General features: G+C 56.2%; 1 protein-coding gene and 1 long non-coding RNA gene across 6 annotated transcripts; one reads left to right on the forward strand and one right to left on the reverse strand.

The window, feature by feature from the left end:
- The first annotated feature begins 48 nt into the window (after window positions 1-48).
- On the forward strand, window positions 49-10,059 carry SLC29A1 (solute carrier family 29 member 1 (Augustine blood group)). 5 transcript variants are annotated; one of them, XM_040473649.1, is made up of 14 exons: window positions 49-147; window positions 2,308-2,417; window positions 3,616-3,695; window positions 5,675-5,756; window positions 5,874-6,076; window positions 6,189-6,328; window positions 6,633-6,767; window positions 6,862-6,959; window positions 7,110-7,188; window positions 7,626-7,723; window positions 7,951-8,059; window positions 8,307-8,392; window positions 8,765-8,964; window positions 9,324-10,059. In XM_040473649.1, the coding sequence occupies exons 3-14, from the start codon at window positions 3,667-3,669 to the stop codon at window positions 9,433-9,435; spliced, it is 1,371 nt and encodes a 456-aa protein (XP_040329583.1). In that variant the 5' UTR covers window positions 49-147; window positions 2,308-2,417; window positions 3,616-3,666; the 3' UTR covers window positions 9,436-10,059. The 5 variants fall into 5 exon arrangements, with proteins under 5 accessions (XP_040329583.1, XP_040329582.1, XP_040329587.1 ...); XM_040473648.1 differs by lacking the exon at window positions 49-147 and having other exon boundaries at window positions 3,613-3,695; XM_040473653.1 differs by lacking the exons at window positions 49-147; window positions 2,308-2,417 and adding an exon at window positions 3,212-3,404 and having other exon boundaries at window positions 3,613-3,695.
- Window positions 10,060-11,762: 1,703 nt separating this feature from the next.
- Window positions 11,763-14,763, reverse strand: LOC121029515 (uncharacterized). The gene is made up of 2 exons (XR_005789757.1): window positions 14,543-14,763; window positions 11,763-11,875 (listed from the first exon to the last, which is right to left on the reverse strand). It is a non-coding gene; the product is annotated as an uncharacterized LOC121029515 (long non-coding RNA).
- Window positions 14,764-15,016: the final 253 nt, after the last annotated feature.

Raw genomic sequence — 15,016 nt, forward strand, 5'->3', positions numbered from 1 at the left:
AGGGCGGAGGGGGGGCGGGCTGCGGCTGCGGACGTGGGCCGGGGCGGGCCCAGCGGAGGGCGGGTTTCAATGTGCCGCCGCGGGCGCGGGAAGCTACTGAGAGGGCGCGCGGATCTCGGCGCGGTAGGACTCCTTTCTAGCTAGCAGGTGCTTCTCCGGCCGGGGGCCCGGGATAGGGGGGAGCCGGGCACCGCCGGGGCGGGAGGCGTCTCTTCCCGCCGCCACGCGGGCAGGGAGGCTGGGCCTGGCAGCTGCGCGGCGCGCAGAGGGGACGCCGGGTGGGGGCCCCGCTTCCCCGGCGTGGAGCGTGCGGAGCCGCGCTGCACGTGGCGCGCAAGGGCCAGGGCGCGTGGGGACTCTGAGGAGATCGCGACCCGAGCGGAGCGTGGGCCGCCTGGTTCCTGGGCCTGAAACCGGCTGTCGCCGAACTGACCTCCGCAAGGGGCGGGCGAGTCGATGGGTAATCTCGATCAGTCTAGTTGGTATAGGAGAGGAGCCGCGCCGGTAACTGTGTTGGGAGGGGTGGGGGTGGGAATGGGGATGAGGGCAGGGCGCGTGCTGCTTTGGAGGTGAAGGAGCTGTCTCTTTAACCTCTGCCTTTTATTGGCCGAATTCACGTTCCTGGCCTCCCCTTCCTGGGCACGTCCTTATTTACTCCCTGAGAGGACCCTTCCTTATCTTAGAAAGGACAGGGACACACACCGCGGGTTTCCGTCCGCGGGGGGGGGGGGGGGGCGGAGAGCAGCCTGGGTGAGGGCTGATCCCAGCCCTTCAGCCTTCTTGGGGCGGCCCCTTTGCCCACTCCTCGCGGTAACCTCCCACTTGTCCTTCTGCCTGTTGAGCTCTCGGTGCCAGGATGTGTGTGTAATTGGAGGGGGGTTGCCTTACACCTGAGGCTCCTGTCAGGCTGGAGATGCCGCCCGCCCCCCCCCCCCCCCCCCGCCCCCGCATGTCCCAATTTAAAGGGCTAGCTGAGAAGCAGCCTTTATACCTACCTCCTGGCCCCAGAAGGAGGCTAGGATGAGCTGCACATTGACTTTGAATTCCAGCTCACCTGTTCACTAGCTCTGTGACCTTAGGCAAGTGACTCAACCGCTCTGAACCTCAGCCTCCCCCATCTGTTCAATGGAGAGAGATTAGTGCTAGCTTAGGGGTGGTTGTGAGGGCAGGTAGTGGCTGGCCCCATATGCAACTCCATGGGAGGAGAGAATATGATGCTACTGCAAGGATGTGTCTGGAAGCTGGGGTGCATGAGAGGCACTGGGGGTCTGGAGGGGGGCAGAGATAGGTATAAAAGGAGGGGACGTGCTCAGTTCCGTGACTGCTTTCAGAACTCCATCCTGGCAGGCCAGGGCGTGGCTGGAGGGACACCAGATGCTGAGCTGGTGTCAAATCCCTGGTTGCTGCTGGGCAAAGGCAGGCAAGAACAAAACACCTGGGCTGGCCAGCTGACTGTTACGATGTGGGCAGGATGGGAGCACAGCTGGGGGGGAGAGGACAGAAATGAATACTTCTCTGAGCCTAAGGCAGATTTTACTAAGGAAGGGGAGATACTCTATTCTCTCCACCCCACCTCCCAGTTCTTTACTGCCAGGAATCTTACCTGTGGGGGTGGGGAGGTGGAGCATGGGGTGTGCTGAGGTGTGAAGCTGGGGGTTCCCCTCCTTGCTACCTAATAGAAAATCTGAGTCCTGAGCCTTCTCTCCCCACCCTCCAGGGTGGAGCCCTCTTGCCCCCATCCCTCTTGGAAACATGAACAGTGTTGTTCACCGCTCTGTCCCCACTGCCTAGAACAGTGCCTGGAGAGCATGCAGAGGTCCTCAGTAAATATTTGTTGAGAAAATGAATAAAAGAAGACCTCTGCCTCCCATCTGGGAGGTGTGTGGGTCTGCTCCTCCTGTCCCTGTTCTACAACACAGGGGTGCGGGCGCTAAGGAAGGCCTTGGGAGAGTCTGGAGTTCACCCACGGAGGGGTTGAGAGCAGTAACAGGAGGGATAGAAAAGCTGGTTGAAGATTTCAGGGTCCCTGGAAGTAACTATTTGTCGGTATCTGTCTGTCTCAGGCTGGGAACTGGCTGTACCTGGGATTTCTCCCCCCCGCCCCCCACCCCCAGCTCCCCTACTTAGACTGCTGGGTTTCTTATCTCCCAAGCTAGCTACAGGAGCAGTTTTTATCTCCTGGTTTTGTGTGTGTGTGAGAGGCTTCTCAGAATGGGGCCCAGGGTACCAGAACTCCCATGGCAAGGCCTGGGGGGTTCTCTCCCCATATGCCCTGTGCCACTTTCTTCATTCTGGACCCTTACCCAGGGGGCGCCCATGGACAAGGCCTGCCGCCAGAGCCTGAGCTAGGACCACTTCCCAGGGACTGCCCAGGCCCCCTCTGCTCTGACCCTTCTGCTGGCAAGTCTGGGCATCCGGTGAGTGCTCGCCCTAGCCCAGGCCCGGGTCCTCACCCCAAACAGCAGACCTGGCTCCAGAGCTGGGCCTGCACGTGGGGGACGTGCCAGCACACGCCTGCCTGGCTTTCCTTGCCATCCAAAGGGAAAGCTGTCTGATCTGGTGCCAGGGCGCCTGCCCTGCACGAGCGGGAAGCGGGAGGGGGATCGTGAGGGGGTGGGCTAGGAGCTTTGGGACAATGTGGTCACTCGGGCCTGTGTCCCTGCTCCCCCAGTCTTCCTTTCAAGTTTGCTCTCTGAAAGGGGAAGAGGATAGGGACCTGGGAGTGAGTCAAAGAGGAACCGAGGGGGGATGGGGTAACCCTGGGGACAGGACTGGGCATCGGGGAGGGGCCAGGGTGGTTGTGGGAAGGGCTGTGTCCCCACATGCATGGTGAAGTATTTTCCTAGAAAACTGGCCAGGAACTAGGAAGCCCCTGGGCAGTGACTGGAAAGGAAGGTTCAAGGGCTGCCAGCAGAGAGGCTGGAGTCCGGGGTGCCTCCAGCAGGGCGCAGGCCCTCCAGAGCCCACTCCTGCTGTGAGCGCAGGGGCTCCCCCAGAGGGTGTGAAGGTCAGACCTGCAGAGAGGGGCCTGGTGTGGGGGAGGCATCTCTGGCATCTCTGGCCTGGCTTCTGTCCTCTTCCCTGTGGCTCTTGCTGCTGCTGCTGCTGCTGCTGTTGCTGCGTATCTGTTTGTTTTGTGCCCTCCCTCCTCCCCTTCCCTCCCCTCACCCTCTTTGCTTTGACTCCTGCTTCCCTCCTCCTGTCGCTCCTTCCATTATCGTTTGTTGTCTGTTGTCGTTGTCCCTGACTGCTCTCATCCTCTTCCTTGCCTTCTTTGCCAGTCTTTCCCTCCCTCTCCCTCATACTTCCTCCTCCTCCTCTCCTGCCCGCCACTCTCCTGTTTCCCAGCTTACAAACTGCTTCAGCTGCTGGATAAAAATAGCGGTGGCCAGGCCGGGAGCCAGGTAGAGCCTGAGCAGGCAGGGGGCCCGACAGGGCTGGTCAGAGGGGTCAGATTGAGCAGTCCTCAGGGGCAGGGCCAGGAGGGGGTCCTTATGGACTCTCCGGCTTGTCTGCTCTGTGAACCCTGCCTGCCGCCTACCCCACAAGAGTCTAAAGAGGCCTATGGGGAAGCAGGGCCAAGACGTGGCCTCACACTGCTTCTGCCCCCAGCAGACGCCAGGAGGAGGGAGCTATCGGCCAGACAAAACTGAGAACGCCGTCACCATGACAACCGGTCACGAGCCTCAGGACAGGTACTGGGGGACCTGGGCCAGGGGATCCAGGGGAGTGGAAATGGGTCTCCAGGGGGCTGGGTGTGGTGTCCTTTGGAATTTGGGGTTTCCACTGCTGCCTGGTCTTCCAGCAAAGTAGCTATGAGTCAGGCCTGCGCGAGGGGTGGGGACCATGGCATGTCTTAGCCGGGGGGCCTGTGGGGAGGGCCAGGATGGGTGGGCGGCAGCCCCTCCCTGGCCTCTCAGTGTTTCCACTGTTGCTCTCCAGCCAGCCAGCAGCTTCCAGCTCCTCCTCCCATCACTCTGGGGAAATCATTGGCGGCACCCCTAGTTCCGGAGCACATCTGGCAGAACTGCCCTCTCCCTCAGGCCTGGCCCTGCCTCAGATGACCCTGGCCCACCCTGGTCCTTGAACTGACCTTCCTCTCATTTCCCCGCCTCTGGAGCCTATACGCTCCTTTCAGTTAGACCCACAATGGTGATCATGCATACGTATTTGCATTTGCGGGGGGGAGAGGCTGTAGCCCGGTTTAAGCCCTCCAAGGAGTCTAGGACCCAAGAGAGTCGATGAAGCCATGCCTGTGGTCCAAAACTCCTTCAGCCCAGGCCCCCCAACCTCATCCCCTCTCCGCTGCCAATCCGGTCTCCCTCGTGTGCCAGAGGCCACAGAAGTAGGCCACTTCTGGCTGTGGGACCTCAGGTACTTAGCTTAATCTCTCTGGGACTGTTCCCACCTGTAAAATTGAGGTAGGGTTTATTTGAATGGGAGGGAATTGAAGGAGACATAGTAAGTACAGGCCCCAGGTTGGTTCCGTCCCTGTCTCCTCCATTTCCAGGCTGCCTGTCCTATCAGAGTCTCACCATTGGTAGCAGTTCTGTGAACCCCTCTCCCATCTCCATGTATTGGCACCCTCCCCTAGCCCCGCTCTGACAATGTATTCTGCACAACCACGTCTGGGAGCTTCTCCCTTCATTCGGGACCTCTGAGTCGAGCCTTTTAGCTGTGTTCTTCAAGGTCCGGAGGATAAAAGGGAGTGGGGGCGGAGGGAGGCTGCATTTGCAGTGGCTCAGACCTCCCCACTTGGGGCACTCACCCAGACCTTTCCTGTGTGAGGCCGGGCCCTGTACTCTAACTGGACCTGTTTCTTCCCTGCCTTGGACTTTGTCTCTGCCATCTCTGTGAAGAAAGCGGGCGTTAGCTGTGGGGAAGATATGACAGACACATCTGGAAACCACAGTAGGAGGGTTCGGGGCTCCCTGGGGAAGGCTGGCCATCCCAGACAGGCCCTGAAGTGTAGGGCTTGGGGCAATGCCCTGGCCGAAGCTAGGGCGGCACTTATTTACTATTTGGGGCCCAGATGACGTCCAGTGGCCTGATACCTCCTGGCCTACCCTATGTGGTGTGACCTACAAAGCTGGTTTTGTCTGGGCCAGGGAAAAAACAGCTCCCTCGCTTCCCAGCCACCCCAAGTCACCCCGCCCTCCTGTCCCACTAGGTCCAGAATGGTCTGGGAGTTTCTTGACCTCAGAATCCTCTTTGGGGAACCACACAGTCCCTACCCAGACAGCATAATCACTTCCAGCCTGCCCAGTGGGGGTGGGAGACACTTGCTGTTTGCTTTCTCCCTCACCCGCCTACCCCCAGCCTTCAGCAAGATTTCCAAAACCACCTCCGGATGTGTGGGTCACACTGTTTCCCAAGCCTGCAGGGTCCCCCGAGTCTTCGGGGCTGAGAACCAGGGTCCTGTTGGCCATGCCTTTCAGTCCTGTGTCCCTGACCCTACTCTCCCTGTGGACATATCTGTGCCCTTTTCCCTACCCTTGGACACTTCCCCTTCTACATAAACCCATAGGTGGACTTGTACACATGGGCACAGATGCCTGTGCCCTGGGACAGTTGGAGAGACCGAACGTTGGGGAGGGAGGAGCTCTTAAGTTTGATCTGCGAAGGAGGGTGGAGTAGTGGGTCACTGGGCCCCTCTTTCCTCTCCTGTCCTCAGGTACAAAGCCGTCTGGCTTATCTTCTTCATGCTGGGTCTGGGGACGCTGCTCCCGTGGAATTTTTTCATGACAGCCACTAGGGTGAGACTGGGGGGACTGGGCTCCAGGGGGACATGTCCACTGGGCATGTAGGGCATGGATCTGTTCTTGGGGGCCCCGGGAGAGAAGTCTCACCGCTTCTCTCTGCAACCCACACAGTATTTCACAAACCGCCTGGACGAGACCCAGAATATGTCCTTGGTCACTGCTGAAAACAGCAAGGACTTCCAGCCCTCAGCCACCCCCACAGTACCCTCCCCAGAGCGGAATTATCTCAGTGCCCTCTTCAACAATGTCATGACCTTATGTGCCATGTTGCCCTTGCTGTTTTTCACCTGCCTTAACTCTTTCCTGCATCAGAGGTGAGTGTCCAGGCCCCTGGCCTGACCAGCCCCCGCCACCCCCTGCTGCCTCTTGTTCTCCCTGTGCTGAGCCCGCGGCCTCACCTCTTCTCCCTCTGCTGCCTCGGCCTAGGATCCCCCAGTCTGTTCGGATCCTGGGCAGCCTGATAGCCATCCTGTTGGTGTTCTTGATCACTGCTGTCCTGGTAAAGGTGCATCTGGATGCCGTGTCCTTCTTCGTCATCACCATGATCAAGATCATGCTTATTAACTGTAAGCAGGGCTGGGAGCAGGCCTAGGGCAGAGATCTTCCTGGATCCCCCCACCCTTCTTTCAGAAGCACAGTCAGCCAGGAAGGAGCCCATTCCTCCCGCTGGAGGAAATGGATACCGTAGGTAGTCAATGATTCAAAAGGCCCGAGCTGACATGGACCAGGGCTGGGAGTAGGGGCAGAGAGTGTCATTTGGTGTTAAGACTCACTGGGACCTGTGTTCCTACGGGGCCCCAGCCACCTCCAGCGGAAGCAAGTCCCACCTTGCTCTCCCCTCCCCTGCTGATGCCCACCTTGTGCCCCCAGCATTCGGTGCCATCCTGCAGGGCAGCCTGTTTGGTCTGGCTGGCCTCCTGCCCACCAGCTACACTGCCCCCATCATGAGTGGCCAGGGCCTGGCAGGCTTCTTCGCCTCGGTGGCCATGATCTGCGCCATCGCCAGTAAGTCTTCCTACTATCTGCCCGTTGGCCTAGTTGCTGGGGGAAAGGGACAGGGGTGGGGCTGGTCTTTGATTTCTGCACACCCTCCACCCAGGTGGCTCGGAGCTGTCAGAAAGTGCCTTTGGCTATTTTATCACGGCCTGTGGGGTTATCGTTTTGGCCATCATCTGTTACCTAGGCCTGCCCCGACTGGTAAGCGAATGGAGAAAGCCAGATTTGGGGTCTGGGGTGGGGGGTCCAGGGCTTCAGACCAATGGTGTTCTGAGACCCAGACCTGGGTGAGGCAGGAATTCTGGAGCTTCCACCACTGAATCCACCTCCACTGTCTCCCTCTCTTGGTAGGAATTCTACCGCTATTACCAGCAGCTCAAGCTTGAAGGGCCTGGAGAGCAGGAGACCAAGTTGGATCTCATTAGTAAAGGTCAGAATAGCCCACAGAAGCTGGGGTGGAGGGTGGCCTGCCCTGGAGGGAGCAGCATGGGCACAGAGGGCAAGAATGAGTATACTGTATTTGCTGGCAGTGACAAGCCAGAGGCCAGATGTCACCAGGGCTGGGATGAGGAAAACTACGGGAAATAAAAACTGGGAAAAATAAAGGCGGGGGGTGGGGGGGTGGATTCCGGATGACCTTGAATGTCTGAGAGCAATGGGAAGCGATTTCAGTTTCTTGTAACATGACCTGAGTCTCCTGGGAGAGGTCAGGACCGCTGGACCCATGCTGTGGGATTTACAGGAGGTCTGGGCTAGGTGTTAGGGTGTGGCTGTGCACTGGTAAGGAGTGTCCGCCCCCTTTTGTGTCATCTCCTGTTGTCCTGTCCTACCTACAATTTGATGCTTCCACAACCTGTCACCCCCTAGGAGAGGACCTAAAAGCAAACAAAGAGGAGTCCAGAGTTCCAGCCCCCAACTCTGAGTCCACCAACCAAGGCCACTCTATCCGAGCCATCCTCAGAAACGTATGTGGGGCATGGGTGTTCTGCCCTCTGCCCTTTACCCTCATTCTCTCCTTTTGCCCCTCCCGACCTGCACTCTGTCCATCCGCTCCCTTTCCCACCCGATACTGGCCACTCTCCTGGATTCTCCTGTGTGTGTGTGTGTGTGTGTGTGTGTCAGGGGGTGGGGATTCTGGGTTCTTTGAATGCACAACGCCATGAAGACACGGGCCTGGGTCCCTTTCCTCTAGATCTTAGTCCCGGCTCTCTCCGTCTGCTTCATCTTCACGGTCACCATTGGGATGTTTCCCGCTGTGACTGCTGAGGTCCAATCCAGCATTGCGGGCAACAGTGCCTGGGGTGAGGACACCATGGGTTCCCAGGATGGGGACAGACAGGAGCTAGAGCAGGATTGGGGGTGAGGGAGTGGGGGATCCTAGGCTGTTGTCTCCCCAACTAGACTCTTCTTGGCCCATTTGCCCTTCCCTGGGCTGGAAGCATCTTCTCTGTTTTACAGCTGGGCAGCTGGGGAAACTGAGCCCCAGTGAGGCTAAATCTGTCTCTCTGGACCTAATAACCATCCCTGAATCTACTTTTCCTCTTCCAGGAGCCTACTTCATTCCTGTGTCTTGTTTCTTGACTTTCAATGTCTTCGACTGGCTGGGCCGGAGCCTCACAGCTATATTTACATGGGTAAGTGGTAGAAGGTGGCACCCAGCCCCTGTGAGAGGGAAGAATCCAGCCTGAGATGCAGAAAGGGAACCAAGATAGTGTGGTGGTAAGGGGAGCGTGCTTTTTTTTTTAAACCAAGACATTATGTATAGTAAGTTGTACAGGTCTTAAGCGTACAGCTTAATGAATACACACACACGTAAACATGCGTGCATCTCTGAATAATCACCACCCAGGTCAAATATAGAACATTGCCAGTACTCCAGAAAGCTCAACCATGCTCCCTCCCAGTCACTATGCCCTAAGGGTAACCAGATTCAATCCAGATCCTAAGGGGCCCCCAGGGGAGGCTGTGGGCCAGCCCCGGCTGAGGTACCACCTGCTCCTCCGCAGCCTGGGAAGGACAGCCACTGGCTGCCAAGCCTGGTGCTGGCCCGGATATTGTTTGTGCCCCTGCTGCTGCTGTGCAATGTCCAGCCCCGCCGGTACCTGGCTGTGGTCTTCGAGCACGACGCCTGGTTCATCATCTTCATGGCTGCCTTCGCCTTCTCCAATGGCTACCTCGCCAGTCTCTGCATGTGCTTCGGGCCCAAGTGAGTGGGGACCTTGGTGGCATCAGGCAGGGTCTAGAGCTGCAGCAGTGGATGCTCAGTGAAGGGAGAGAGGGCAACAGACACTCCCTGATCCTGGAGGGGCATGTAAGGCACGTAGGTGAAGGGGTAGTGGTGGGTGGTGGGCGGTGGGACACCTGGGGTACCTAGGTGGAGATGTGGATAGGTGGGAGACAGACCCCAGTACACATTCCCCCAAGAGGGAAAAGCCAGATTGGGGGCGGGAAAGTAAGATGCTTGGCAGCAGAATTCTGTGCTCAGGCAAGTCTCCCCACCCCAGAGGCTCTGGGTGGGGCTGGGGTAGGGGCCATTCTAAGGAAGCCTTGCCCTCCCGCCTTTAGGAAAGTGAAGCCGGCTGAGGCAGAGACAGCTGGAGCCATCATGGCCTTCTTTCTGTCTCTGGGCTTGGCACTGGGGGCTGTCTTCTCCTTCCTGTTCCGGTCAATTGTGTGACCATGGATGGATAGAAGGACTGCAGTGGCCACCTGCTCCTGCCCCCTTTCTTCTCCTTCAGGGACGGGCAGGAGTTTGGAGGTTTTCTCTTCTAGCTAGCCAGCTTCTTCTTTCTCACGGCCTGTTCTGGGCCCGGGTGTCCAGGCCCTGAGGAGGGAACCTCTGTGGATGGACAGTGGGGACATTGTGAGCCTGAGGGTCAGAATCAAGGGAAGGGATACAGTCTCTACAGTCTCTGCATCTGCTCAAGGGCTGCCCCCCCCCCCCCCCCTTGGTTCTGACTGATCCTTGCTTGAGCAGGGGAAGCAGAGACTCCTGGGCTCAGAGTGTGTGTGTGTGTGTGTGTGTGTGTGTGTGCGCGCGCGTGTATTCATCGGCCTATACCAGGGGTGGCTAGGGGGCAGGACTGTCTGTTCTAAAGTCCAGTCTGACATTTCCATCCCCCTTCTCCCTATGTGCCTCCTCCCCTCACATCTCCGTGTCCCTCCCCTCCTCCCCCTGCCTTGTTGTTACCCATCATGCACCTTGTACAGTTGCCATTTTATGCCTTTTTTTATATTCAACAGAAACCAGGTGCCTTCAGAGGCTCTCTGATAAAATAAAACTTTTTTTTTTTTCTCCATGGCTCCCTGTGTCCTCCAGCCACAGCTTCATGCCCTAGAGAGGGCAGCAGGATGGCAGCCCGAATCTGGGGGATGAGCATGACCCAGCTGAGCCTTGCCAGCGCTGGGCTGGGCGTGGGTCCAAAGGTGGGGGGGAAGCAGTTGGTCCTCTTAGCCTCAGAGAGGCTGCAGTGCCCCCTGGTGGGGCCACGGAGAAGGGACAAGTCTGGAGCTGGGATGTCCAGGCTGCCGGCTTAGACTGAGAAAGGCCATTTATCTTTGTTGCCCAGTTCCTTCTTTCATAGGACTGGGGACAGAGCCAGTGCTTCACCTTTTTTTTTTGGTCTTCACTGCCACCTTTTCCACCTGTCCTCACTACCCAGCCTCAGGAATGAACCTGCAAAACTGGTCAGCACTCCTCCCTTGATTAACATCCCCTCCCCTGGCTGCCCTCCCACACCTCCAGGCAAGAAGAGGCTGCAGCCCAAGTGTTCTCCTCTACCTGGCACTCTGCCCTGACATCAAAGCTAAGTCTTCTGGGGAACAAGGGGCCTATGTGTCCTTGCATTAAAACTGGGCCCTCCCCTTTTCTTAAACTCACCTAGGGGTGGGATGGTATGGGACTCACTCCGTGGAGGGAGCCATATCACTGGGTCCCCCTTAAAAATTACTCTTCTGGACTGGAAGTGGGGCCAGAGCTCTGGCTACTGTGGACACACGCGCGCGCGCGCACACACACACATACACACACACACACACACACACACACACACATCTACCGACCCTGGCTATAGCCCAGACTGTTCACTGATCCCTGACCAGCAGATAGTTACAAATTGGCACCTCTGTCAGGGCTTCTGTTTCTCAGTTTAATTTAATTGAAGGCTTCAGGCCTCATTAAGGGCTCTTAGCACATTTTTAAGACTATTTGATGAGCTTTGAAGTTCTAATAGGATAGTTAAGTATATCATTACATGGAGAGCTAGAGTCCATGTATTCCAGGGGTACATGCCAAACCAGTATTCCTTTCCTATCCGATTCAAAAGCAGGGGTTCCCTGAGTATTCTCCCATCTTTGCAATGCCCATTGGCAAAGAGGCTGAAATAAATCTGCACTCTTCCTCTTTTCTCCCTCAGTTCTTTTTTTTTTTTTTTTTTTTTTTTAATTCAAGAGGGAGAAAAAGAATCCCAAGCAGGCTTCACGCTCAGCATAGAGCCTCATGTGGGACTCGATCCCATGACCCGGGATCATGACCTGAGCCAAAATCGAGAATTGGATACTCAACCGAGTGAGCCACTAAGGCACCCCATCTCTCAGTCCTTCTTGACCGCCCCATTGTACCCCAGACTGAGAGGCCTATTGCGCTCCTTCCCTGGCACCAACAGCCCCTCAAGAACCCTGCGTTTCTTCCCTGGGTCTCTTCACTACCTTCTGCCTGCTCTCTCCGGACTCCAGCCCAGGTGTCCTTCAGACCATCCCATGCATGGCCACAGAATGATCCCAAACCAGACTTAATGTTACGTTAGTCTCTCTCCCTGGAACATGCTGAGCATTTCCTGGTCCTCCACCGCCGCCAGCAGTGACAGCCAGTTCATGCAGTTCCTTCCCCTTCTGTACCTCAGAGCTTTGGGAACTTTTGTGACTTGACTTCTGTCATGCTCTTACCTTACTTACTCCAGCTGCTAGACAGAATTCGTGTTTTTCACTTGATCTTAGCCAAAAGGCTGAGAAGCGATCGAATTCATGTTTTTCAAGTTAGGGTCACATTCTATTTATGTTTTCACTCTTCAAGCTACAAGTGCTTTCCTTGGCTCCCAGAGGTCCTCAAAAGCTGTTTCCTAAAAAAAAAAAAAAAAAAAAAAAAAAAAAAAAACTGTTTCCTTCACTGCATCTGCTTGTCCCTTGCCACACAGTCTTCACATGCCTGTCTTCAGCTGTGCAGTGGCACTCACTGTGCTCCTGGGATAGAGATGGGCGTGAAGTGGTTTTCTCTCAACCCCGTCCATGATTTGAAGGAGGAAAAAAAGGTTCAGATCATCTCACTTTCCTTCCTTCTGTACTCAGATTGATGTTGAAGCAAATCACTAGAGTATTTTTTTCAAAACATGTTTTCTAATGCAAATGCCAGGAATTTGCAGTCTCACTTGTTTCCGTTCTCCTGACCTCACCTGAAGACTGGAGAGGTGAGGGTTAGAAAATACAACTCCCAGGTCTCTCGCCTAGCCCTCTGCAGTGATGGCTCCTGACCGCAGTAGGCGCTCTGAAGGCACCACCGCCTCGAGAGGCAGGCCTCTGCTATGAGACTTCACCACTTTCCCTCTAGCACTTGCTTCCTGTGAGATGGGGAAGGGCTGACCATGAGAATCAGCCAGGTGTCCCTGGCTCTCCCAGGACTTGCTCATTACCATCTTCCTTCCATCTGCCCTTTCTGCCTCAAGTATCAGTCTGTATTTAGCTGCTGGCCACCCTGGGGTAGCTGCCACTGCAAAATCGGAATTCCCCTTTTGTTTAACCTGTGATGAATTGGGGCTCTAAACTTTGGAAAAGCGAAGAACCCCAGTAAAATCGGTGGCGATCCTTAAAAAATAGAAGTCAAGCCTCTGGTATAGCTGACAAACTAGAATATACCTGTGTATCTATTCTTTGAGGTTAATCTGGAAAGAGCGTGGTGAGGGAGTATCATGGGTGAGGGGTTGAAGGGAAAATTCCAGCTATTGGGAAGACAAATAATCAGAATGTTAAACGACGCTTATGATTCAGAGTGGATATGAGCAGAGAAATGCAGAATCCCTTCGAAGAGCCCTGTTCTCTGGGCAGCAGGCCCTGCCTGAAACCTGAGTCTTGACATGCAGGAAGAGTGTCAGCCTGAGGGAAGTCAGCCAGCCATTGTGGTCCCCCAGGGAGGCCAGGCTGGCAGTGAGGCCCATCTGGGTTCTAGGGCAAGTTGGCAGTGAGTGTAGAGATGGACACCTCACATGAACACAACCCACGTCCCCCCTCTCCAACCCATAATGGTAGGTGTCCTAGCTGGGCTCCTCTAGCTAATCTCCGAATGACCAGGCTTCCTGCGCTGGTCCCCTCTGAGAGAGGTGGTGCTTGCCCAGAGCTCTCCATAGCCTTGGCAGTCGTGGTGCTCCGTCAATGAGCCGGTTGGCATTCTGGCCCCAGACTGCAGGGCAAATGCTAAATGAGTCACTAGGACCCCACAAAGGGCGGGGGGTGGCTTTCAGTGGGGTTGGTTCCGATTCAGTGCCTAGAATTCTTGGGCCTGCCAAAGGGGGCCTGCCTGTCCGTGTGACCCAGGACAAATCACTCATCCCCCGGGGCCCAGATCTTTGTTCCTAAGACGGGGTGACATACGTGTGTGTGTGTGTGTGTGTGTGTGTGTGTGTGTGGACTCACTAAGGTGATTTAGGGAGTCTGTGAGAGAACCTGGATGCAAGATATGAGGACCCTGGAGACACGTGGTAAGACACGTGGCACCAAGAAACATTAGGACGAGCCTCAGTATGGTGCGCTCCCCGCCCCCATCTAAGCGGCTCGCTGTTCCTCGCCTCACCTTCAGCCCCCCGGAGCCTTGTGAGCCGAACCTCACTTTCCCCCACACTAGGTATTCCCAGGGAGAAACGCCCCATGGGCCCCCCGCCTAGCAAGGCCCAAAAACTGCTGGGCCGGGGCGGGACCGGGACCGGACGCAGGGGGCGGAACGCAGGAGCGGGAGTCAGCTCAGCCCCGCCCAGGGGCGGGGGAGGGGGGCGCGGTGATGTCACCCGTTCCGCGTGCTGCCTGGACCTGCGGCCCTTCACACATGCACCGTGGCGGGTGGGAGACCAGATTGGTCATCTTGAGGCCAGCTCCACTGACCGGTAAGCCCGGGTGACCTTGAGCCAGGCATTTTTCTTTGCGAAGCTGCTCGTCTGTGAAGCAAAGGTAGTCACACTTGGCATTGCCTCTCTCTGGGCCATTAAACTCAGAGATCGTAACAACTCTTGCTTTCACCCACTACTCCGTTCACGTCTTAGATGTGTAGTCACCTAACCATCTCCCAATAACCCCGTGTTCTGCCTACTGCTGTGCCCATTGTAGTCCAGAAACACTGGAATGGTTTCCGAAGCTGAAATGGTTAAAGGGTGGAAAAATATTTTGTAAACCGCCAAAGCACTGGGTATACGCAAATCTCTGTCTCTGTCCACGTATCAGATATGCAGACAGAATGGAGAGACGGAAGAATTTCCAGACATTGAAGGAGGTGACATGCCAGGCCTCCAGTGATAGTGTGGCACTAAAATGCAGGCCTGGTGTACCTTTCTCCCCTGCCTTCAAAAAAATTTTCCAGACAGTTCTCTTTTCACATCGCCAAGGATCCCAAGCCTCCTAGGATCTGGAACTCCCATGTAACCCTCCCCAGGTGAAAGCAGCAAAGTCCTGGTGTCTCATCTCAGTCTCTCCTGTTTATGAGTTCTTCATCACCCAGTCGCACTACCACAGCCCTGCCAATCCCTTACCTGGTGCAGGCACCGGGCCCAGAAATCCAGTCAGGTGAGAACTGCCTCTTGGAGAGTGCCTTGTGCCTGGGGCAGGACAGGTGGCAGGCAGAACAGTTAAGTAGGTCAGGGTTGTTTGTGGTGGACCCCGCCCCCTCACCTTCCCCGGCCTGAAATCTACTCTTGATTCAGGGTTAAGTTTTACCTTTTTATTTTTTTTAATGTTTATTTATTTTGAGAGAGAGAGAATGTGTGTGTGTGTGTGTGTGCCCTGGGCAGCGGGCAGGGGAGGGGAAGGCCAGGAGTGGCAGAGAGAGAGAGAGAGAGAGAGAGAGAGAAGCAGAGAATCCCAAGCAGGCTCTGCACTGTCAGCATGGAGCTGGACGAGGAGCTCGATCTTACAAACTGAGATGATTAACCGATGCTTAACCGACTAAGCCACCGAGGCACCCCAAGTCTTACCCTCTTATTCAAAGGGACCTGGGATGGGGTGCC

This window comes from Herpailurus yagouaroundi, unplaced genomic scaffold (assembly GCF_014898765.1).
Source record: "Herpailurus yagouaroundi ecotype Mexico unplaced genomic scaffold, PumYag 139, whole genome shotgun sequence".
In the NCBI taxonomy this organism is placed as follows: domain Eukaryota; kingdom Metazoa; phylum Chordata; class Mammalia; order Carnivora; family Felidae; genus Herpailurus; species Herpailurus yagouaroundi.